This window comes from Carcharhinus amblyrhynchos, chromosome 17, assembly GCF_965287045.1.
Source record: "Carcharhinus amblyrhynchos chromosome 17, sCarAmb.v2.hapA, whole genome shotgun sequence".
In the NCBI taxonomy this organism is placed as follows: Eukaryota; Metazoa; Chordata; class Chondrichthyes; order Carcharhiniformes; family Carcharhinidae; genus Carcharhinus; species Carcharhinus amblyrhynchos.
The window spans coordinates 52,416,588-52,441,247 of record NC_137340.1 but is presented as its reverse complement, the minus strand read 5'-3'; the positions used below and the strand labels follow the sequence as shown (position 1 = coordinate 52,441,247).

The 24,660-nt window shown below is 44.0% G+C and overlaps 1 protein-coding gene across 1 annotated transcript in view; it reads left to right on the top strand.

Moving 5' to 3' along the window:
* The window catches only part of LOC145354520 (slit homolog 1 protein-like), a 322,720-nt gene that overhangs the window by 165,106 nt on the left and 132,954 nt on the right, over nt 1-24,660 (top strand). Inside the window, exon 10 of the mRNA XM_080205955.1 lies at nt 21,802-21,873. Coding sequence (XP_080062081.1) covers nt 21,802-21,873 — 72 coding nt within the window. The remainder of the gene's footprint in view (nt 1-21,801; nt 21,874-24,660) is intronic.

The window sequence follows — 24,660 nt, the reverse complement described above, 5'->3', positions numbered from 1 at the left end:
CCCCGAGACCTGAGCCAATCCAATGTGCACCCCCATGACCTGACCCCCCTGAGGCTCTCCCCCTGCCCCCTCCAGTCCACAGCCCAAGAGTTGACCTGACCCCCTCCTCCCTGAGGCCAACCCGACCAACTCCTCCAAAGGTCCAAAACCTGATCCCTCTCGGGGCCCAACCCATTCCCCTTCCCCTGAGGTCCAACTCAACCTGACCCCGCCACAAACCATTGAAAGTTTGCGTACCTTTTATACTGACCTTCTCCCTGGCCTTTCTGGGACATTTAAACTCAAATGGACTTTTAAACCCACCTGGTTTATGGCACTGAGTGCCATGAAGTAACCTGAGTCTTCTTGCTTTCAACTGAGCTGTCCTTTGAACCAGACCCTAAGGACACACTACAACATTCAAATCATTCAAGCCAGCATGGAAAAACATTTAAGGTAATAAAACTAGGTGCCCAGTGGCGATCCAACACTGATTGTGACTCTGAGGGAGTCTCAGCCCATTATGATTAAACCAATATCAACAAAACTTGAGATATTGGGTTGCCAATTTGTTTTTACTGTAATCTCAACCATAACATATTTGGCCGATTTTCCCAGAGCAATTTCCATGTTAAAAATGCTTTTTGATAACACCAGTATGTGTTTAACAAAAATATCATCATTTCTTATTCCTTCCTACTTACTTTCAATTACTTTCTGTAGGGTTTTTCTCTCTGATTGGGTATCTTCTTCCATTTCTATTAGATTGACTCTGTTTTCTCAACATTTGTGACTGTGTCAAACCTGAATTTTGATTACCAACTCCACTTAAATAGGCTGTGACATTGATTGATTTGTCTTGATTAAAGACATTGGGTGCGATTTTCCGGCCACACTTGCTCCAAAACTGGAAAATCCCACCTGAGGTCAATGGACCCTTGCATGCTCTGTGTCCCACCTGCTACAATTCCCATGATAGGAGGCATGGGAAAATTCCGCCCCCTGATTCACTTTGCTCTACTGATGGATTCTATAGTGATGTAGAGATGCCGGCATTGGACTGGGGTAAATACAGTAAGAAGTCTCACAACACCAGGTTAATGTCCAACAGGTTTATTTGGTAGTAAAACCCACAAGCTTTCGGAATGCTGTTCCTTCGTCAGGTGAGTAGAGAGTTCTGCTCACAAACAGGGTATATAAAGGCACACACAGTTTACAGAATACTGATTAAAATGCGAGTCTTTACAGCTAATCTGCTCTTCAAGTCTTAAAGGTGCAGACAATGTGAGTGGAGTTGGCATTAAACACAGATTAAAGAGATGTGTATTGTCTCCAAACAGGACAATAAGTGAGATGTTGCAAGCCCAGGCAAGTCATGGGGGTTGCAGATAGTGTGACATGAACACAAGATCCCAGTTGAGGCGTCCTCATGTGTGCAGAACTTGGCTATCAGTTTCTGCTCAGCGACCCTGTGCTGTCATGTGTTGTGAAGGAGAACGTTTATCCGAAGATCAGAGGCCGAATGCCCGTGACCACTGAAGTGTTCGCCAACAGGAAGGGAACAGTCTTGCCTGGTGATTGTCGAGCGGTGTTCATGCATCCGTTATCATAGCGTCTGCATGGTCTCCCCAATGTACCATGCCTTGGGACATCCTTTCCTGCAGCGTATTAGGTGGACAACATTGGCTGAGTTGCAAGAGTGTGTGCTGTGTACCTGGTGGATGGTGTTCTCACATGAGATGATGGTATCCAAGTCAATGATCCGGCATGTTTTGCAGAGGTTGCTGTGGCAGGATTGTGTGGTGTTGTGGTCACTGTTCTCCTGAAGGCTGGGTAGTTTGCTGCGGACAATGATCTGTTTGAGATTGTGCGGTTGTTAGAAGGCAAGAAGTGGGGGTGTAGGGATGGCCCTGGCGAGATGTTCGTCTTCTTCAATGACATGTTGAAGACTCCGGAGAAAATGTCGTAGCTTCTCCGCTTCAGGGAAGTACTGGGCAACGAAGGGTACTCTGTCTACCTTGCCCCGTGTTTGTCTCCTGAGGAGACTGATGCGGTTTTTCGCTGTGGCACGTCGGAATTGACGATCGATGAGTCGAGCGCCATATCCTGTTCTTATGATGCCATCTTTCAGCGTCTGGAGATGGCTGTTGTGATCCTCCTCATCTGAGCAGATCCTGTGTATACGGAAGGCTTGTTAGTAGGGGATGGCTTCTTTAACGTGTTTGGGGTGGAAGCTGGAGAAGTGGAGCATCGTGAGGTTATCTGTGGGCTTGCGGTACAGTGAGGTGCTGAGGTGACCGTCCTTAATGGAGATGCGTGTGTCCAAGAATGCAGCCAATTCCGGAGAGTAGTCTATGGTGAGTCTGATGGTGGGATGGAACTTGTTGATGTCATCATACAGTTGTTTCAGTGATTGTTCACCATGAGTCCAAAGGAAGTAAATGTCATCAATGTATCTAGTGTATAGCATCGTTTGAAGGTCCTGTGCAGTGAAGAAGTCTTGTTCGAGCCTGTGCATGTAGATTTTGGCATATTCAGGTGCAAATTTGGTCCCCATGGCTGTTCCATGTGTCTGGTTGAAGATGAAGACATTGTGATCTAGGATGAAGCAGATGAGTTGTAAAACTGCATCTGGAAACTGGCAGTTGTCGGCACCTTTAAGACTTGAATAGCAGATTAGCTGTAAAGACTCGCATTCTAATCAGTATTCTGTAAACTGTGTGTGCCTTTATATACCCTGTTTGTGAGCAAAACTCTCCACTCATCTGACGAAGAAACAGCATTCTGAAAGCTTGTGGGTTTTACTACCAAATAAACCAGTTGGATTTTAATCTGGTGTTGTGAAACTTCTTACCAGATTCTATAATACCAGCAAACCTTCAGTTTCTTTGTTACTCTCACCTCCTTGCTGACTTTCACATGGGGCTGTTGGAGGAATTTGGACTTTAGGAGGTTTCTCATAACCTCCCTTTATCAGATTTACTTTTTCAAATGATCTATGTGACATTGACGAGTTCTCTCACCAATCTTCACTGGAATGTGAATGCACTTGGTCTCTATACAACAACTCTAGTCACATACTTCTCTTTATCATCTCGGTGGTTTTTAACCATGACCTTCTGACCATTGCTGAACCCTCTAAGTTTCATGCTTTACACTTTATGATTCATTTTCACTTTGAGGTTTCTCTTATTCTGCTATTGACATCAGGCTTAAGCAAACTAAACCTTGTCCTAGGAATGTGTTTAAACACTAATTCATAAGGTGAAGTTAGAGACCTTAGGTTATTCTGCAAAAGAATGGATAATTGTCCTGCCCGTATCGAAGGAAACATAGAAATTGCTGGCTAGCTTGCCATCTTGTAACTATTCTGCAAAGACCTTTTCACAATCTGAACATTTCTCTCTGCAGCACCATTCGATGCAGGGTAATACAATGGTATTGGAGTGTGTTTGACTCCATTTTTACTCAAACATTTCATCCTCTTCGAACACAAACTGTGAACTATTATCTGCCAACATCACATAACAAACCAACTTCTCAAAACCTCAAAGCTCTGCCACTATTTTGGTACTGCCTCTAGGGGAGCCAGTGGTGCAGTCACTGAGCTAGTAATCCAGAGAGCCAGACTAATGCTCTGGGGACCTGAGTTCAAATCCCACCACAGCAGCTGGTGGGAGTTAGATTCACTTAATAAAATCTGAAATTCAACATATCAGTAGTAGTGTCCATGACAATTATTATTGATTGTTGTAAAAACCCATCTGGTTCATTAATGCCCCTTTTGGGAAGGAGATCTGCCGTTTTTACCTAGTCTGGCCTACAAATGACTCCAGGCCCATGGCAATGTGGTTGATTCTGAGATTGACTAGAAAGCCAGTCAGTTCAAAGGCAATTAGTGATGGGCAATAAATGTCAGCTTTGCCAGAGATGCCCGCATCCCATGAATGAATAAAAAAAAGAGTTGTGGTATCAGGCATAGACTCAATATTTATCCATTTGAATTGCTATCAACTAAAACTAGGCACTCTTTCCCTTTCACTTTGAATAAATCAATGTGTGCGCATTTCCAACGTTTTCTTGTGTTTGACCAAAGAATAAAAGGAATTTGTTTGGCTCATTTCTCATTCTGCAATATACTTCACAACGCTACAATATCTCTATCCACCTATGGATACCAAGAATAGCTTCTTGCTGCTATCCCTATGTGCTGTTGAGGAAGTTCCCATAATAATCTCTTTAAACCTTGGTGGAATAATGACTCTTAAACCGCACAGGAAACAGCCTTGACCTACATTTCATTCATGCCTATATGTGAAATACTCCTGCAATTTTTCACTATCACACTCTTTAGACCAGCCATTCCTGACAAAAATGAACACTTTACTGAGCAGTGCATCCTTTTTCTGGCAGAAACTGGTTTACATTTGTGTATGTAAAATTATTTATTTTCACTTTGGGGTTTACTGGCTAAAAATGAATCAGATTCTGTGGGAAATTGCAAAAGAGTATCTTCATTTGCATGATCTGTTGATTTACAACATTTAATGTCTACTGATCGTTTATTTTATCATTTGGTTCTCTTTACACAATGACCACTTTGTATTCTTTTAGAACTTCCTCAGTGACAGACATACTCTTGCTGATCCCTGCTGTAAGTAACTCAGCCCAATTTAACTGTACCTTCTTATGCCAATTTCTTCCCATTAGAGAGACTCTGCCCCTCTTACTATTACCAATGGCGAGTAATGGCATACATCATCACTTTCCACCCTAACACTAACTTCACTAACACTTACAGATAGTCTCACCATAACAGGAACATCTTGGCCAAAGAATGATAAAAGTGTGGATCTCCTTCATAAATAGCAGAGGATGCTGGGAGCGGATGGCAATTAAACATTTTAAATCTGAGATGGGTAGGTTGTTGCTAAACAAGGCAGCTGAGAGAAATGGAGACAGGACATTTAAATAGAGTTAAAGTACAGATCGATCATGATCTCACTGAATGCTGCAATGGTCTGGAGAAGCTGAATGACCTCCTCTGGTTATTGCGGTGAATGCAGCAAGCCCAGGAGGAACAGACTCCCAAAGCCTTCCACCAGCTGAGATTTCCTCAGATTGAACGACAGATCATTCTTGATTGACACTCCATCCAATACCTCAAACATGAAGTTAGCATGTTGAATGCTTCAACGAGAGCAGACATGGATAGGTCATGAAACACCACCCCTCCACTCCCGAAAATGGATACAAATAGCTTTGATAGCTGCATATGTTTATCACCAGTGAGGGGAGGTGGGGAGAATGTGAGGGTGGGAAAGGACATACAATGAAAGTGAAACTGGGGATGTGGCTGAGCTCCCCCAGAGAGGCAGCCCCTGCAAAAGAGAACAAAAGATGAAGTGACAGGAAGGAGTTTTATCCTCGTGAAGGAGGACAAGCTTTTTCCAAGTTCAAAACTGGAATTGATACAGAATCTCGGGAACACAGAGGGAATTATCCTAGTGTCCCAGTGCGGCCCAATAGGAAACAGACAGAAAAACGGAAATGTGCAATTTTGAAAATTTATTTTTGGGCTGTAGGTGTGTGAGTTCCAGAGAAATCCTGATGGATATTTTTCCTGGATTTTCTTTCATTATATGTAAAATACAACTCCAGAAATGTGGCTCCAATAAAAACAGGTCTCGTATGGATCCAGTTAGCACTCTGGGTCCTTCCTGTATTTTCTAATGCAAGACTGTAATGAGTCACAAATGTTGGAGACACTCATTATATTGGATACATTGTGGCCTCTAAAGTGGCAAATTAACAGATACCCGGGACTGAGTTACAGACTGGAATCTAATCAAAGGGATCAGGGTGGTTTATATATAGAATAACAGATACCCAGGAGTGAGTTATGGACTAGAATCTAATCGAAGGGTTGAGGTGGTTTCTATATAGATGGACAGATACCCAGGATTGAGTTACAGACTGGAATCTAATCGAGAGGTTCAGATGGTTTATAATTTGGAATAACAAGTCCTGGGAGTGAGTTACAGACTGGAATCTAATCGATGGGTGCATGTTTATATATAGAATATCAGATACCCAGGAATGAGTTACAGATTGCAATCTAATCAAGGAATTTGGGTAGATTATACATAGAATAACAAATAGCCGGGAGTGAGTTACAGACTGGATTCCATTCAAGGGGTTCAGGGTGATTTTTATATAGAGTAGCAGACACCCGGGAGTGAGTTACAGACTGGATTCTATTCGAGGGGTTCAGGGTGTTTTATATATAGAATAACAGATACCCAGGAGTGATTCACAGACTGGAATCTAATTGAGGAGTTTGGGTAGATTATACATAGAATAACAAATAGCCGGGAGTGAGTTACAGACTGGATTCCATTCAAGGGGTTCAGGGTGATTTTTATATAGAATAGCAGACACCTGGGAGTGAGTGACAGACTGAATTCTATTCGAGAGGTTCAGGGTGTTTTATATATAGAATAACAGATACCCAGGAGTGATTCACAGACTGGAATCTAATCGAGGGGTTTGGGTGGTTTATATATAGAATAACTGCTACCTGGGAGTGAGTTACAGACTGGATTCTATTCTCCAGTCTCTGTGAAAGCTGAATCAGTTAGTGCTAACATACCAATTGGGTAAAGAGTAATGAAATAATAAAGCAAATAATGAAATGGAATTTAGTTGAGGTTGAGGTTTTCAGTGTGTGAAGATCAGGAAGTGTTTGGAAGTTGAGTATTTTATGGACAGCAAATGAGGAAAGTCCTGAGAAAAAGTGATCAAAGCTATGTTGGCAAAATTGAGGATGGGTTTTAAAGGTTGCGAGAGACAGAGATTGAAAGCTGGAGGTCAAACATTTCTTACTCATTTTCATGAGTGCACAGAAGTGATTGACGAGTGTTCCCGGATAAACAGAGCACAATTCAGGTTTCGACTGGAGTTGAGCTTCTAAAAGCAGATAGGTGTTACTGAGGAGATAAGAGGCATTTAACAGGAAAAAGGGAAATTAGTATTTTGGAAGCAGCTTCCCTGTGGGAAATGGTGTAGGTGAATAATGGAATAAGTAAGCAACTCTTGACATTAAAGAGGAAGAAGCAACTGTTACAATTTGCAGGCATGGTGAGGAAACCCTTCCTTTGAAGAATTGTCGGTGAGAAAGTTTTCTGAGGATTGGAAAAATTCCTGCATTTCAAAACGATTTCACCGTGATTGAGTGCAACATTGTGTCTGGGGTATTGCAGGAACTTATCACCATTAGGAGGGGTGCAAACCAGTAGAGAAAACTGATGAAATTAAGTTGAACATTTTGGAGCAGGAAAGGACCGTCCCTGCTTCACAGATCATCCACTACCATGTGTTTTCTCACTCTAACCACCAAATCCCTCAACCCTCCTTTTCACTACAATTTAAATCTTCAATTTAAACTTCGCACTGTCTCACCATATTTTCTAATCCCCACACTCCCACCATATCTTCAGACCTTTTCTGCCATTTTTTTGAAGAGAATGGTCTGGTGCCAAAATTGCTAGAAATAATTGAGTGCCAGCTTCCCCTTGCTGGTCTGAGGGAGGAAGTATAGGGATTGAAACCCAATCCAAGTCAACTCTGGTCTGAATTCCAGGTTGAGAATCAGATGTCATCTCTGGTGATATACATGGGTTGTGGGAGCCCTTAAAACCTCCACCTCAAATTGAGTAATTTCAATGGCTGGTACAAAGATACTTCAGAGAGTGAAAGATGTGTTCACATTGTGGCCTGTGAGGCTGTTAATCAGACATAAATTCACTCTGTTCAATTGCAGAAAACAACATCCAAATTCAACATTTTTTATTTATTCATTCATTCAAGGGATGTGAACATTGCTGATTAGGCCAACGTGTATTGTCCATCCCTTGATAAGATGGTGGTGAGCTGTCTTCTTGAACCACTGCAGTTCATGTGGTGTAGGTACACCCACATTGCTGTTAGGGAAGATTTCTGGCATTTTGATCCAGTGACACTGAAGGAATGATGATATATTTCCAAGTCAGGATGGTGAGTGACTTGGAGGGGATCCTGCAGATAGAGGTGTCCAATGTATCTACTGCACTTGTCCTTCTAGATGATAAAGGCTGCAACTTCTGAAAGTGTTGTTGAAGGAGCTTTAGTGTGCTGCTATAATGCATTTTGTAGATGGTGATTTGCCTCAATTAATGGTGTCAATCAAATCATGAAAACTTCAGTTATGTTTGCAAAGTGAGCAGTTTGAAAGTCCATATTTCTCAACCCTCCTGAACCTCTCTGAATGTTCGTCCCTCTTCACACCTCTTCATTCACTACTGCTAGGGTGTGGTTTCCAAGGGAATCAGGTCAAGATCCAGGACCTCGGGCACTGCGTGTTGCTAGGTTTGAGCAGGTTCAATCCATAACATGACACAGCATCTTCTCGGGTTGATGGAGGAAGATTAGGAGGGTGAAAATCAACTCCCATATGTGATGCATTCACATTTCTATAGCACCTGTTGCAACCTTGGAATACCCCCAAAGTCTTTCACAAGCAATGTAGGAAACACAGCAGCTAACTTGTGCCCAGTAAGATCCCAAAAAACACCAATGTGATAATGGCCAGATAATCTGTTTTTATCATTTTGGCTGAGAGATAAATTTTGGCCACAACACCAGGGAGAACGCCCTTACTCATCTTTGAAAAAGGGCCTTGATATCTTTTACGTATGTTGGGGAGGGAGATGGAACTTTGGCTACAGTCTTATCTAAGAGACAGCATTTTTGACAGTGCAGCACGTCTTCAGCCTAGATGTTGTGCTGAAGTACCGGGACTTGAACTCACGACCTTCTGATTTAGGGGGTTAGAAGTGGATCCCCACTGAGCCATGGCTGACACTGTGATGTGCATCAAATTAATCCAATCCTTGGGGTCCATTGTTGCAATGTATTTTGTTTGGTCATTATGGAGAGGCGCGTCTGGAGGTTCAAGTCTAAACCATTAACGTGGAGGCTGGACTGACGCTAAGTGGTCACTTGAGCAGGTGCTCTCTGCATGAGATCCATTCAAAATCATTAACATTCTATTAGCTTTGCCAGTTATTGTTAGCAGGTGGCCTGTGTGTAACATGGCTCCATTCTGAATGGTTACCGCATCATTGGAGCTGACTTTAATTGGTCGCTGTGGATGGCTGGTCTCTGACGACACTCTCAATGTGGTGATTACCGCGACCCATCAGCTTCCCTTCACCAACAAAACCATTTCCAGCTCATCTGCTTCTCATATTGGGGAGAGCCTGGGGTTTTAGATTGTTTCTACACAAGGCGTGGGCTTACACATGTTTCCAATCCTGTGTGGTTTTATATATATATATATATACACATACACATACATTTATATATAGTGCAATGAAGTCATGTTTAGCGATCTGATTTCACTTGATGCCAAGAAATGATGGATGGGAAATTGGCTGCAGTGTCCCCTTTCCGCGGTCTACCAGTAACTGACTATCTTGGCTCATCTCTGGGTGACCAATGCAGCCTACTACCATCTGCTGTACATGCATGAATGGTCAGTGTGAGTTATCCAACTTTGGGTGCATCCCACTCGAGCCTTATCCTGTCCTGGAGTATCCTAGGGAGATCGTGTAGCGCAGTGGGTAGGGTCGCTGCCTCTGAACCAGGTTCGAGTCTCTCCCCAGGACTCGATGGCTAAGGAAGGTATATTGATAATAAGATCAAACAGGTTGAGTACCAATGTGCAAAATCCTTCAAACACTGCCAATGACAACCAGCAAGAGTGGGAGAGATTCCTGGTCAGCCTGTTAGAAAGACTATTGGAGAATCCACCATCACTGTTCATAGTTCCAGACTGCAACTTGCCTGTAAAAGTGTGTTGCCACAGCAACTCGAGCACCCTGAGTGAACTGTAACACATCATCGCCACCTCGTACCTCTATCAGGCTCTGTGTCACATTCTCCTTAGTAACACTCCTGCAAAGCACAGTGAGACATTATATACATATAATCTGTTATTGGTCTTGATCTAAATTAATATAGGGTGGGTCTGAGTGCTGTGTTTAACACCATTCTGTGTTGCTATATCTCCTTGTCCAAAGTAGACTGTGGGGCTAGGACAACATAGAAGTGGATGAAATCAATTTTGAGTGGTAAAAATAATCGGTGAAATAGTTAAAGAGGAAATGAGAAATTTCTTCACTGAGAGGCTTGTTAAGATCTGGAATGGACAGCCTAACAGGGAGGTTCCATAGCAATGTTTCCAATCAATTGAATTTGTACGTGAAGAGGATTCATTTGCAGGGTTATGGGGAGATTGCTAAGTTGTGAGTGTAAATTGGAGAGCTCTTTGAGAGCCAGCACGTGTATGGAGAGTGAATGTCGTCCATTTAGCTGTGAGAGTCTGAGAAAACCTATGTGCAGACAACAACGAAAGCAATTCACCAGCTTCATTTCACTTCATGCCCGATTGAATTTTCCACTAGCTCTGACACAGAAGCTAATCAGCAGGAGTGTAAAACAAGACTGGCCATTGTCAATCAACCATTTCACATCATTTAAGCAAAATATTGCAAATGCTGGACATCTGAAATAAATACAGGAAATGCTGTGCAGCGTTTGAGTTAATGTTTCAAAACACACATGTCAAACCTTCCCCCCCCCCACACACACAACAACATCCCCCAGACACGCAAACACCCACACTCTATGATCAGATACACACACCAACTGCACCCCCACCTCCCCGCACCCCCACCTCCCCGCCCCCCCCCCCCCACACACACACACACACACACACACACACACACATCCACTCTATACACAGACACACATATGCGTACATGCAGCTCTAAGAATCAGTGCCCACACAGGAATGAAAAACACATCCACTCCATAATAGAAATAAGCGCTTAACAAGATTGCAGAATTTACACAAAAACGATTAAAGTTTTAAGACGCATTGATGTCAGAAAGGGAGGAGAAGCTGAGAAAACAACAATGGGCTAATTAGGGGAAACTTTTTGCGCGAAATGGGATTATATATTTCAAAATTAATGGTTACTCTCGGGATAAATACTTCAGCCCAAATCCTGCTCTTTACAAGTGTTCTGTGTAATCCTCTTACAGATCACTCTTTTTTGTACCTCACCCTTTTCCTTTGATGAATTTTATGCTGTTGTCAGTGTTGGAGAATGGAACATTCCTATTTTCACACAGTTCCTGACAGCTTCTCTCAGCACTGGCACAGAAATCCAATGAGTAGAAAACCTCCCTCTACACTGTCCCCATCAAACACTCCCAGGACAGGTACAGCACAAGGTTAGGTACAGAGTAAAGCTCCCTCTACACTGTCCCCCATCAAACACTCCCAGGACAGGTACAGCACGGCTTAGATATAAAGTATAGCTCCCTTTACACTGTCCCCATCAAACACTCCCAGGACAGGCACAGCACGGAGTTAGAGCCAGAGTAAAGCTTCCTCTACATTATCCCCATCAAACACTTCCAGGACAGGTACAGCACAGGCTTTGAGACAGCTCTGAGACAGCACTGAGAGTGTCCACCTAGATTATTCTGCTCAATTCCTTGGCATTCAAGCCACGGTTCTGTGACTCAGAGTGTGAGTGCTACCCACTGAGCCACAACATACAGACAAAGATGCTGGAAGACTCAGTGCTGGGAGGAGTGGGCGTGAAGAGAGAAGATTGATAAAAACCGCAGGAACTGTGTGCAGAAAGTGAAAGAGATTTGATTGTTTTCCAGAGAGGAGGGATCTGAACGTGATAGCAGGATTAGTTGCATTGCCTTGCTCCTTACAAATCAGAACCTTACTGTCAGCTGCAAGAGTCTAATGAATAGTATTAACTGGTGCCTTTCTGTTGAACTCAGTTCATCCTGTTACAATTATACTGGCTCCAATACACAATTCCCTTAAAAAGGGAAATCACGATCATTTTCAAAGGAAGATGTATTATTAAAGTGGTAGGTCTACCTATTGCCCTCCCACAATGTGCATGCAACAGGAACAAAGAACAAAGAAAATTACAGCACAGGAACAAGCCCTTCGGCCCTCCAAGCCTGCACTGACCACGCTGCCTGACTTAACTAAAACCACTTACCCTTATGGGGACCATATTCCATTACTCCCATGTCATTCATGTTTGTGTCAAGATGCCCCTTAAAAGCCACTACCATATCCACTTCCACTACTTCTCCCGGCAACGAGTTCCAGGCACCCACCATTCTCAGTGTAAAAAATCTGCCTCATACATCCCTTTTAAACTTTGCCCCTCACACCTTAAACCTATGCCCCCTAGTAATTGACTCTTCCACCCTGGGAAAAAGCTTCTGGCTATCCACTCTATCCAAGCCATCCATAATCTTGTAGACTTCTATCAGGTCTCCCCTCAACCTCTGTCACTCCAGTGAGAACAAACCAAGTTTCTCCAACCTCCCTTCATAGCTTATTCCCCTCCATACCAGGCAACATCCTGGTAAATCTTTTGTGTACCCTCTCCAAAGTAGAACAGCGTCCTTCTGAACAAAGAACAACCCAGCCCTTCGGCCCAACGAGCCCGCGCCGCCGCATCGCCCTACACCTATTCTACCCTGCATGTCTACGAATGGGACCCTACTCAGTCAGATTCAGGGAAGAAATAGTGTCAATTTGGTGGAAACCGATTAGCCTAAGAGCACATCTTTGGGGTGTGGGAGGAAACCGGAGCGCCCGGAGGAAACCCACGCAACCACAGGGAGAATGCGCAAACTCCCACAGACACAGGCCCAAATCCATGTATCTGCACAGCTAGCAGTGCTAGTCACTGAGCTGTTGTGGAGCCCGTCTATCGGTCCAGGATCAAGCACACACACCGACATGAAGTACTAGGCCACTCCTGGACTTCCAAGAGCAGCCCACGCACGACCCGCCGTGTGCATGCCCCTCGCTTGACACGAGGTGGACCTCCACCTGTGGAATAAAGACAAAAAATATTAATCATACAGCCTGCCCTTCCGGTGTCTCCCGAGGTTTAACCCTATTTAATAGCCCCTACCGTATCCCTCCATTCTCGTTTCACTCATGTGCCTATCTAACTGCATCTTAAACGAGTCCAACGTTCCTGCCTCCACCACCCTACTCGGTAGCGCATTCCAGACCCCCACAACTCTCTGCGTAAAGAACCTTCCTCTTACCTCCAAATTATACCTCCCCCCCCTCACCCTTAAGTGATGACCTCTTGTGTTCGTACCCAGTCTAGGGAGCAGTCTCTCACTATTAACTCTATCTATTCCCTTCAGTATCTTATATACCTCTATCATGTCCCCTCTCAATCTCCGTCTTTCCAAGGAGAATAGCCCCAGTCTCTTCAATCTCTCCTTGTAACCCAGTCCCCCCATGCCAGGCAACATCCTGGTAAACCTCCTCTGCACCCTTTCCAGAGACTCCACGTCCTTCCGGTAATAAGGTGACCAGAACTGGACGCAGTACTCCAAATGCGGTCTAACCAACGTTCTGTATAACTGAAGCATTAGACGGCAGCTTTTATACTCTAAGCCCCTTCCTATAAAGGCTAACATCCCATAAGCCTTCCTAACAACGTTCTCCACTTGTGACGCAACCTTCATGGATTTGTGAACCTGCACTCCCAGGTCCCTCTGTACGTCTATACTCCTAATCGGCCTACCTTTTATCACATAGCTCCTCTCTGCATTATTCCTTCCAAAATGCATCACCTCGCATTTGTCAGGATTAAATGCCATCTGCCACCTATCTGCCCACTGCACCAACCTATCTATATCCTGTTGTATCACCTGACAATCCAGTTCTGTACCCGCCAACCCTGCCATCTTGGTGTCATCAGCAAACTTGCTGATCACACCACCTACTCCCTCTTCTAAGTCATTTATGTAGACTACAAAGAGGAGAGGTCCCAGTACCGAGCCCTGCGGCACACCACTGGTCACTGGCCTCCAGCCCGACAAGGTACCCTCCACAACTACCCTCTGTCTCCTATTTCCCAACCAGTTCTCAATCCACCTAGCTACCTGGCCTCGTATCCCATGCGCCTTAACCTTTTCTACCAGCCTACCGTGAGGGACTTTGTCAAACGCCTTACTGAAATCCATATAGATGACATCAACGGCTCTCCCATCGTCAACCGTTTTTGTCACCTCCTCAAAGAATTCCACCAGATTCGTAAGGCAAGACCTCCCTCTAACAAAGCCATGTTGCGTATCCCTAATCAGATCGCAACGCTCCAAATGCTCATACATCCTACCCCTAAGTATTTTTTCCATTAATTTCCCTACCACCGACGTCAAACTCACCGGCCTATAATTCCCAGGGTTATCCCTACTACCTTTTTTGAACAACGGGACCACATTTGCTACCCTCCAGTCTTCTGGGACCTCACCTGTGTCCAAAGAAGAGACAAAGATGTGCGCCAGAGGCCCAGCAATTTCATCTTTCGCCTCCCTAAGCAGCCTGGGATAAATACCATCAGGCCCCGGAGCTTTATCCGTCCTTACGCTACCTAAAAGCCCTAGCACTTCCTCTCTCGTAATAACTATATCCTGCAACTGAACCTCCGCTCCCTCCAAGAGACCGCACGATTCCGAACCCCTCTCCTTCGTGAATACCGACGCAAAGTATTCATTCAGGAGCTCCCCCATTCCCTCCGACTCAATACACAACTCTCCACTCTTGTCCCTAAGAGGACCAATTTTCCCTCTAACTACTCTCTTGCCTCTAATATAGGAATAAAATGCCTTAGGATTATCCTTAATCCTACCAGCCAAAGCCATCTCATGCCCTCTCTTCGCCCTTCTAATTCCCCTTTTTAGCTCCCTCCTACTCTCTCTATATTCCTCCAGCGCACACTCCGTACCCATTTGTTTTGACCTAACATACGCCTCCCTCTTCTTCCTGACCAAGTCTTCAATATCCCCCGTAATCCACGGCTCTCTAATCCTACCTTTCCCATCCTTTCGCTTAACCGGAACAAACCTCCCCTGCAACCATTTCATTTTGTCCCTAAAAGCCTCCCACTTGCCAACCGTGGACTTGCCAGCTAACAGTCCCTCCCAGTCAGTTTGCTGCAGCTCCCTCCTAATCCTGCCATAGCTCGCCTTTCCCCAGTTCAGCACACTCCCGCTTGGACGGCACTCGTCCCTTTCCATTTTTATCCTAAAGTAGACAGACTTGTGGTCACTGTTCGCCACATGTTCGCCTACCTCTACGTCACCCACCTGCCCTGGCTCGTTTCCCAACACTAAATCCAGTATAGCCCCTCCCCTAGTCGGGCAAGTTACATACTGTTCTAGCGACCCTTCCATAACACATTTCACAAACTCCTCTCCCTCCGTACCCCCAGCTCTAGGCCCCCTCCAATTCACTCCGGGAAAATTAAAATCACCCACTACAACCACTCTATTCTTCCTGCACCTGTCCAAAATGCCCCTGCAAATTCCCTCCTCCACTGACTTTGGGCTGTTGGGTGGCCTATAGTACACCCCTAGCAGTGTGATCTCTCCCTTTTTATTCCTCAACTCCACCCACAGCGACTCAATCCCGATCTCTTCCATATCGCCCTCCCTCTGCACTACTGTGATGTTTTCCTTGACTAACAGTGCCACCCCTCCACCTCTCTTCAACCCTCCTCTGTCACACCTAAAACACCTGTACCCAGGAACATTCAGCTGCCAGTCCTGCCCTTCCCGTAACCACGTCTCCGTTACAGCCACCACATCCAACTGCCTCACAAACATCAAGGCCCTAAGCTCATCTGTTTTCCCTGCCACACTCCTAGCATTGAAACAGACACAGTTCAACCCACAAGTGTCCCTCGGAACCACCTTCTCCCTTATAATTTTCCTTTCACCCGTCTCTCTCCCAGCCACCTCCCCACCCCCCCTCCCTATTAGTTTAAATCATTCCTGAACACCCCAGCTAACCTCCCTGCTAAGACACTAGTCCCCCTCCCGTTCAAATCCTCCCCACCCCTCCTGTACAATTGCCTTTCTCTCCTAAACACCTCCCAGTGATCCACATAAGTAAACCCCTCTACCCTACACCAGTCCCTCAACCATGCATTCTGGTAGTGTGGCAACCAGAATTGAACACTATATTCCAAGTGCGGCCTAACTAAGGTTCTATAAAGCTGCAACATGACTTGCCAATTTTTAAACTCAGTACCCCGGCCGATGAAGGCAAGCATGCCGTATGCCTTCTTGACTACCTTCTCCACCTGCATTGCCACTTTCAGTGGCCTGTGTACCTGTAAACCCAGATCCCTTTGCCTATTAATACTCCTTTGGGTTCTGCCATTTACTGTATATTTCCTATCTGTATTGGACCTCCCAAAATGCATTACCTTACATTTGTCCGCAGTAAACTCCATCTGCCATTTCTCCGCCCAAGTCTCCAATAGTTCTATATCCTGCTGTATCCTCTGATGGTCCTCATCACTATCCGCAAATCCACCAACCTTTGTGTCATCCGTAAAATTACTAATCAATCCAGTTACATTTTCCTCCAAATCGTTTATATATATATTACAAACAGCAAAGGTCCCAGCACTGACCCCTGAGAAACACCACTTGTCACAGCTCTACATTCAGAAATGCGCCCTTCCACTGCTACTCTCTGTCTTCTTTGACCGAGCCAATTTTGTATCCACCGTGCCAGCTCAGCTCTGATCCCAAGCAACTTCAACTTCTGCACCAGTCTCCCATGAGAGACCTTGTCAAAGGCCTTAATGAAGCCTGTGTAGACAACATCCACTGCCCTACCCTCATCAATCATCTTCATCACTCCCTTGAAAAACTTGATCAAGTTCATGAGACACGACCTCCCCTTCACGAAGTCATGTTGCCTCTCACTAATATGTCCATTTATTTCCGAGTGGGAATAAATCCTGTCTCAAAGAATCCTCTCCAATAATTTCCCTACCACTGATATAAGGCTCCCCGGCCTGTAATTACCTGGATTATTCTTGCTCCCTTCTTAAACAAAGGAACACCACTGGCTATTCTCCAATCTTCTCGGACCTCCCCTGTAGCCAGTGAGGATACAAAGATTTCTCTCAAGGCCCCAGCAATTTTCTCCCTTGCCTATTTCAGTATTCTGGGGTATATCCCATCAGGTCCTGGAGACTTGTCTACCTTAATGTTTCTCAAGAACTCCAATACTCCTCCTTTTTGATTTCAACGTGACTCAAACTATCTACACATCCTTTCCCAGACTTACCATCCACCAAGTCCTTCTCTTTGGTGAATACTGATGCAAAGTACTCATTTAATACCTCGCCCATTTCCTCTGGCTCCACACATAGATTTCCTCCTTGAGTGGCTCTCTCTGGCTGCCTTCTTGCTCTTTATATGTGTGTAAAAAGCCTTGGGATTTTCCTTAATCCTTCTGGCCAATGCTTTTTCATGACCCCTTTTAGCTCTTCTTACTCCTTGCTTAAGTTTCTATCTACTTTCCTTGTATTCCACACTTGCTTCGTTCTTCCCAGCCTTCTAACTTTGACAAATTCTTCGTTTTTCTCTTTGACTGGGCTCACAATATCTCTCATTATCCAGGGTTCCCAAAACTTGTCATACTTATTCTTCATTCTTACAGGAATGTGCTGGTATTGAATCCCTATCAACTTACACTTGAAAGCCTGCCATGTGCCAGATGTTGATTTACCCTCAAACATCTGCCCCCAATCTACATTCTTCAGTTCCTGCCTAATATTGTTGTAATTAGCCTTCCCCCAATTTAGCACCTTAAATTGAGGATTACACTTATCTTTATCCATCAGTGCCTTAAAACGTACTGAATTGTGGTCATTGTTCCGGAACTGCTCCCCAACTGAAACATAGACCACCTGGTCGGGCTCATTCCCCAATACCAGGACCAGTATAGATCCTTCCCTAGTTGGACTATCTACATACTGTTTCAGGAAGCCCTCTTGGATGTTCCTTAAAAACTCTGCCCCATCCATGCCCCTAGCTCTAAGTGAGTCCCAGTCAATATAGGGAAAATTAAAATTTCTCACCACAACAACCCTGTTACTTTTACACCTTGCCAAAATCTGACTACATATCTGTTACTCAATCTCCTGCTGGCCGATAGTAAACCCCCAACATTATGACTACACCTTTCCTATCCCTGAGCACTATCCATATTGTCTCGTTGTATGAGCCCTTCGAGGTGTCCTCCTGGAGTACAGCTGTGATATTCTCCTTAACCAGTAGTGCAAATCTGCTGCCCCTTTTACATCCCTCTCTATCCCACCTGAAACATCTGTATCCTGGAATGTTAAGCTGCCAATCCTGTCCTTCCCTTAATCATGTCTCTGTAATGGCAACAACATAGTTCCTAGTACTAATCCAAGCTCTAAGTGCATCTGCCTTGCCTGTTACATTTCTCGCATTGAAACAAATGCACTTCAGTCCACCAGACCCTCTCTGATTAGCAATCCCTTCCTGCCTGCTGTTTCTCTGAGTCTTACTGGCCCTACTCTCTGCTTCCCCTTCAGCTAATTCACCTTTGCTTTGGTTTCCACCCCCCGCCAAACTAGTTTAAATCTTCCCATATGACACTAGCAAATCTCCCAGCCAGAATATTTGTGCCCCTCCAGTTTAGATGCAACCTATCCTTCTTGTACAGTCCCATCTGCCCAGAAGAGACCCCAATGGTCTAGATATCTAAAACCCTCTTTCCTACACCAGCTGTTTAGCCACATGTTGAGCTGCACTATCTGCCTATTCCTAGCCTCATTAGCACGTGGCATAGGGAGTAATCCTGAGATTACAACCCTAGAAGTCCTGCTTTTTAACTTTCTACCTAACTCCCTAAACTGCTGCTGCAGGATCTCATCACTCTTCCTGCCTATGTCGTTAGTATCAATATGTACCACGACCTCTGGCTGTTCACCCTCTCCCTTCAGAATGCTTTCTGCCCTTTCAGAGATATCCAGGAGTTTAGTGTTGACTCTTGGAGAGGATTTAATAAGCTTTTTGGTAAATAACAACGAATTGGTGGGAGACTAAACCAGACCAATTATCAGAAATAGGGCTGGAGGATGCCATTCGGCCCATCAAGCCTTTTGGGCTGATCTCCACTCAATAGTTGGGGTGGGATTTTGTGGAGGCGATTGGGATCTCAAATACCAGAGGTTCTGCCAGCGAGATCCATTCCTGGGACGGCCCAGCACATTTTGTGGCACTCAGGTACTTGATCAGCCTGTGGCTGGCTTTCCACTGGGACAAAGAACAGGCTACCACCACCAGTGGCAGGACAAGGGGCGAAGCCTGTCAATGGGCGTTAATTGTCCACCTAAGTGCCTGAATTGGCATCAGGATGTCAAATTATCCATGGGCCTTCCCTCCATGAACCTGATTACGATGGACGCAGAAAGGCACAGAGGTCTCCACCCGCCCACCACCCTACTTCTCAATTAACTGTTCACCACCTCCCCCCACTCCCCTAACACACATATATACATACAAACACACACCAAACCCTCCATGCGAGATGGCACAAGATTCTGCCATGGTCTTATCAATTCTAGGTTAGTGACAGAAAATGGATGGAGGTTTGTGCTTTGGTGAACTTTCCAATAAACTGTTTCTGCAAAGGCATGTGCATGTGTGCATGTGTGCACATGTGTGCGTATATGCATGTACAAATCTGTGAATGAGTATGCATTAGACTGTGCATGATTGTGTGTGGGAGCAGGTCTGCATGTGTAAGTGTGCATGATTGAGCATGTGCTAGTGTGGATTTGTGCATTTGGACACAATCAGCCTAATGTTCAATGCCCTTGTGGTCAAATAGTCCGTCAGCACCCACTGTCTAGTCTCATCTATGCAGGTGGGCCACAAGGACTAGGTCCAGCAGTGTCACAAAGTCCTTATCCTAAATGAGTTAGAAACTTAATGAATAAGGGGAGGAAATTGTAAAAATGAGTTTGACAAGAATGAGACACAGATTGGGTGGGGATTAAGGGAAGTAAGAGGGTCAGTAGTGAGGGGGCAAGAGGGACTAATGTCCCCAGTGTTTGTAGAACATAAATTGAAGCTGCAACGTAATGGATCGAGGACTGTGGGGATCAGGCTCAACGTGCCTTTGTGAAAGCTTGAAGAAGCAAATGACTAAATTGGAAATAAGAACATAAGAACATAAGAAATAGGAGCAGGAGTAGGCCAACTAGCCCTTCGAGCCTGCCCCGCCATTCAATAAGATCATGGCTGATCTGTCGTGGCTCAGTTCCACTTTCCCGCCCTCTCCCCATAACCCTTAATCCCCTCACTTATCAAGAGCCCATCAACCCGCGTCTTAAAAATATTTAGCGAGGCAGCCTCCACCACTTCAACGGGCAGAGAATTCCAGAGATTCACCACCCTTTGAGTGAAGAAGTTCCTCCTCAACTCTGTTCTAAACCGCCTCCCCTTTATCTTGAGGCTGTGCCCCCTAGTCCTACTGTCTTTTTTGAGCGGGAAGAGTCTCTCCACCTCTATCCTATCCATCCCATTCATCATCTTATACGTCTCAATGAGATCTCCCCTCATTCTTCTAAACTCTAACGAGTACAAGCCTAGTTTATTCAGCCTCTCCTCATAGCTCAATCCCCTCAACTCCGGTATCAGCCTAGTAAACCTCCTCTGCACTCCCTCCAGGGCCAAAATATCCTTGCGCAGATGCGGCGCCCAAAACTGCACACAGTACTCCAGCTGCGGCCTCACCAATGCCCTATACAGCTGCAGCAAGACCTCCCTACTTTTATATTCAATCCCCCTCGCTATGAAGGCCAGCATCCCATTCGGAACAGATATACCGGAGAAGCTGGGATTGTTCTGCGTGGAGCAAAGAGCTTTAAGGCAATGTGTTCATCCTTATGACTGATTTTGACAGAACCACGAAGGAAGAATTGTTTGCAGTGGCAGTATGGTCAGTACCAAAGGACACAAAAAAAGCCAGAGAGGAAAATGAGAATCTTTTTGCACAATAAGTTGTTCTGATATTCAACTACAAACATCAAACATGTTGTTATTTCCCTGCCTCCTATTCCAATACTCATTTTAAACAGGTCATACTGACCAAAGGTGGGATTTAATGTGCATCTGTCAAGTCTTATAATGTCACTGACAATAATTCACAACTTTGTGTTTATTGCTGAAGCTTTTCACCTTACACTCATCTGGCTAAATGCAAGAATTGCCAAATTTCAAAAATTCACAACAATTTATAATACAGGTGAAAAGATACTGATTTGTTGGCAAGTTGACTGTCATTAGCCAAAGCGTGCCATGGGGAAAGCTAAGGGGACCTATTGGCTCCCTAGTTCCTGGGTAATTCACAAAAGCAACAAGATTTGAACATATTCCTTTTGTTTGCAGAGAATGGGTCCCTGTAAATGAATATATTTCATTTCTAACAAGTGTGAATGAGTTATATTATGAACTTAATTGATTATCTTAAATTGGTTGCTGGTGTAGCTATTAACACACTCAGGATTATTCAGCAAGTGCTGCCCATTGATGGAATCACATCTAACAGTCGGTGTTTTGTGGGTGGGTATGTTGAGTATGCTTGATACTGTGTCTCTGATGAATAACAGAGGAAACATGCTTGATTCAGTCAGCACTCATCCCTTGTGGTATAATTCTGATTGTTTGAAATTTGAAATTCTCCTGTTTGTCCTGATGAGCAGGATGAAAAGTAATAAATATTCAGCAATCTTCCAGTTGTGTTCTACCCAGCACCATTAGGTTTAGAATTATTCACATGGTTCTCTTTCACATTCATTCCAGACGACTGGAACAGAATGGAATTAAATCCGTTCCACCAGGAACATTTACTCCATATAAAAAGCTGCGACGTATGTAAGTACATCACTTAATTTCTCATTCTTCTTCAATCTCTCAGTTTAAAAATTAACATTTACAACTAACATGTTAGTCGTTCAGCAAATGTTCATGTGTTATTTTAATGCAAGATTGAACACTGCCATGACAGCTACACTGTCCTCATCAAATACTTGCAGGATTCGTACAGCACAGGGTTAGATACAGAGTAAAGCTCCCTCTACACTGTCCCCATCAAACATTCCATGTGGCTCAGTGACAATTTTTGTGTTTTATTATTCCTTTGAAGTACTTCTTGACATTTTACTAACTTAAGGGTGCTACACAAATGCCAGATTTACTATTTGTCCCCAGAAAATATATTATTTTGCAATATTATGAGCTGCAATCTGAAGGGAGACACTGGAGTACTTGGCTCAAGGCCAAAGAAATTACGTTGTTCTCTCAAAGACCTGATCATTAAATTTTCAGATGTGAAAGCCTAATAAATGATAAATAAAATCAGACAGGAGATGGAGAGATAAAGAAAAAGCATAGAAACCTCCAGTCAAGCACTGATTACTATGGTGACTTGCAAGCAACAGGTTAATACCTTTTCTTCAGAAACTGCAATTGTTCAGCCGATCATTGAAATCTTTCTCGAAATTATGTTTCTCTCTCCCTGAATACCTTTTATTCCCTTCCCTCCATTTTGAGGTTTTCACAGATCACATTTTAACCACACTTATTAGCCTGATCCACTCGCAGGCCTCGACCCAGCATTTAGGAGGTGAGCAGGACCAGAAGGGCCCAAGAGGGCAACGGAGCAGATTGAAGAAGAATGATAAAAGTATTATATTATTAGGGCAGATTTCATAAGTGCTATTTTATATTCTCTCAGCAACCCTGACAACCTAAGGCAATCTGACCAAGGTGTTTAGAACCTTCACCGGGTAGATAAATAAAATCTACTTCCTCTGCTGAAGGGAACCTAGATAAAGGCTGCACAATTAGACAACATCAGAGATAGGCCGCAGAGGAATGAAATCAGGGAACAATTTTTTACACAAAGGATTGTAAAAATCAGGAACTCTCCTTCACACAGCAGTGGGATCTCAGAAATCATTCCCATTCCCCAGCTCTGCCTCCCCATAAAAAAATACACACTAACCTTTTTGTAGAGTGGCCTATGCTAAACAGCCATTAATTAGGTCACTGCAAAATGGGCAAAGGCAGTCAGACCCAACTCATGACTTACATTTTTGAGTTTTCTCACGGCATGATGTATACCGAAGGACAATAGTTACGTTATTCGGCTCCTAGTTCAGAGGTCTGGACTAAAGCCCAGGAGAAATGAGTTAAAATCCCCTCTAGATAATTTAAATTCAATTAATTAAATAAATCTGCAATGAAAAATTAGTTATCGGTAAAGATGACCAGGAAACTCCCAGATTGCCATAGAAACAGATTGGAGTTCACTAATCTGCCATCCTTTTCTGGCCTCTCTGTTATGTCAGTCGCACGGCAATGTGACTGATTCTTAACTGACCTTTGAAATGGTCTCACAAACTACTGAGTTATATTCAAGAAGGCAGTCCACATCCACTGATTGAATATGATAAAAGATTCTCGGTCTTTTGGCGAAGATCAAGCATCAGATCAGGCCCAAGATAGGGTGCAAAGCTTCACTTGACAGCTCAGATTTTGTTTGTCTCTCTTATGGGGACCATAAATTGGATTCAATGTGAATTTTTTTGGAGCAAGCAAGGAGATAATTTCATGATTTGCTGGATTTGCTCTACACATCGGCTTTGTAACTTTAAGAATGGAGTAAAATAATTTTTAAAAAATGAATATTAAAAAAGAACCCAGTCAAAAATGGGCCAACATTGCCTTTGGGCAGTTGTCAAGGACACCTCAGACCAATGAACCCTACAATATGGCAGCAATGTTGGAGAATCTGGTCAATTTGTTCTTTGCCTGCTTCCAAGCCTCCATCAGTGGGAGTGCTACAGTGTCAGTGTGGCCAGTCTCAACCTCTAACCTACCATTCAACTGCTTGCCGAATGTTATCTGACTGTTATCTTGTCTGAGCATGCTGTAGGAGCTGCAGCTAATTTATGAAGTGAATTGGGGTATTTTTATGTGATCAAGTGTGATATAAAAGAGCAAAATATTTGAGTGATAATTTGTCTTTCTTTCAGCAACAGTAGTGTGATAGGAGTTTAGGAATACTGCCAGGCTTCCACTTAATGAGATTAGGACTAATCTGTATCCTAATTCCATCTACCTGCCAAATCCCTTAATACCTTACCTAACAAATCTCTATTGATCTCAGATTTAAAATTATCAATTCACTTCTTTGCATTGGCTGCTTTTTGTGGGTGAGTGTTCCACATTTCAACCATTCTCATTTCCTTGGTGGCCTGGTTCTGTTTCTAAGGTTACGGCCCTCCTGCTCCCACACCAGCTAAAACTGTTTCCATCAAGCTTATTGAATCCTTAAAACTCACATTTTATTTGGAGTGGCCACAATGCTGATTGATCATTCCTCTTTATCTCATCCTGCCAATCACTCATTCCTCTTCCATTTCCGTTGCATTCAAGTCTCTCATCACTGTATCCTTCCATCTGATCTCATGCCCTCTCCTCCTCCTTCTTCCTGGCAGTTCAATTTCTATCACTTGCTTCTCCATATTCCCCCTCCTTGACAGACAGCAAATCCATTTCAGTCTTTCCATGGCTTCCTTCAATGCTCCCAAAGTCTTCACTGTCCCCCTGATGTGCTGGTTCTTGACTTTGTCCTTTCTCACCATTCCACACATC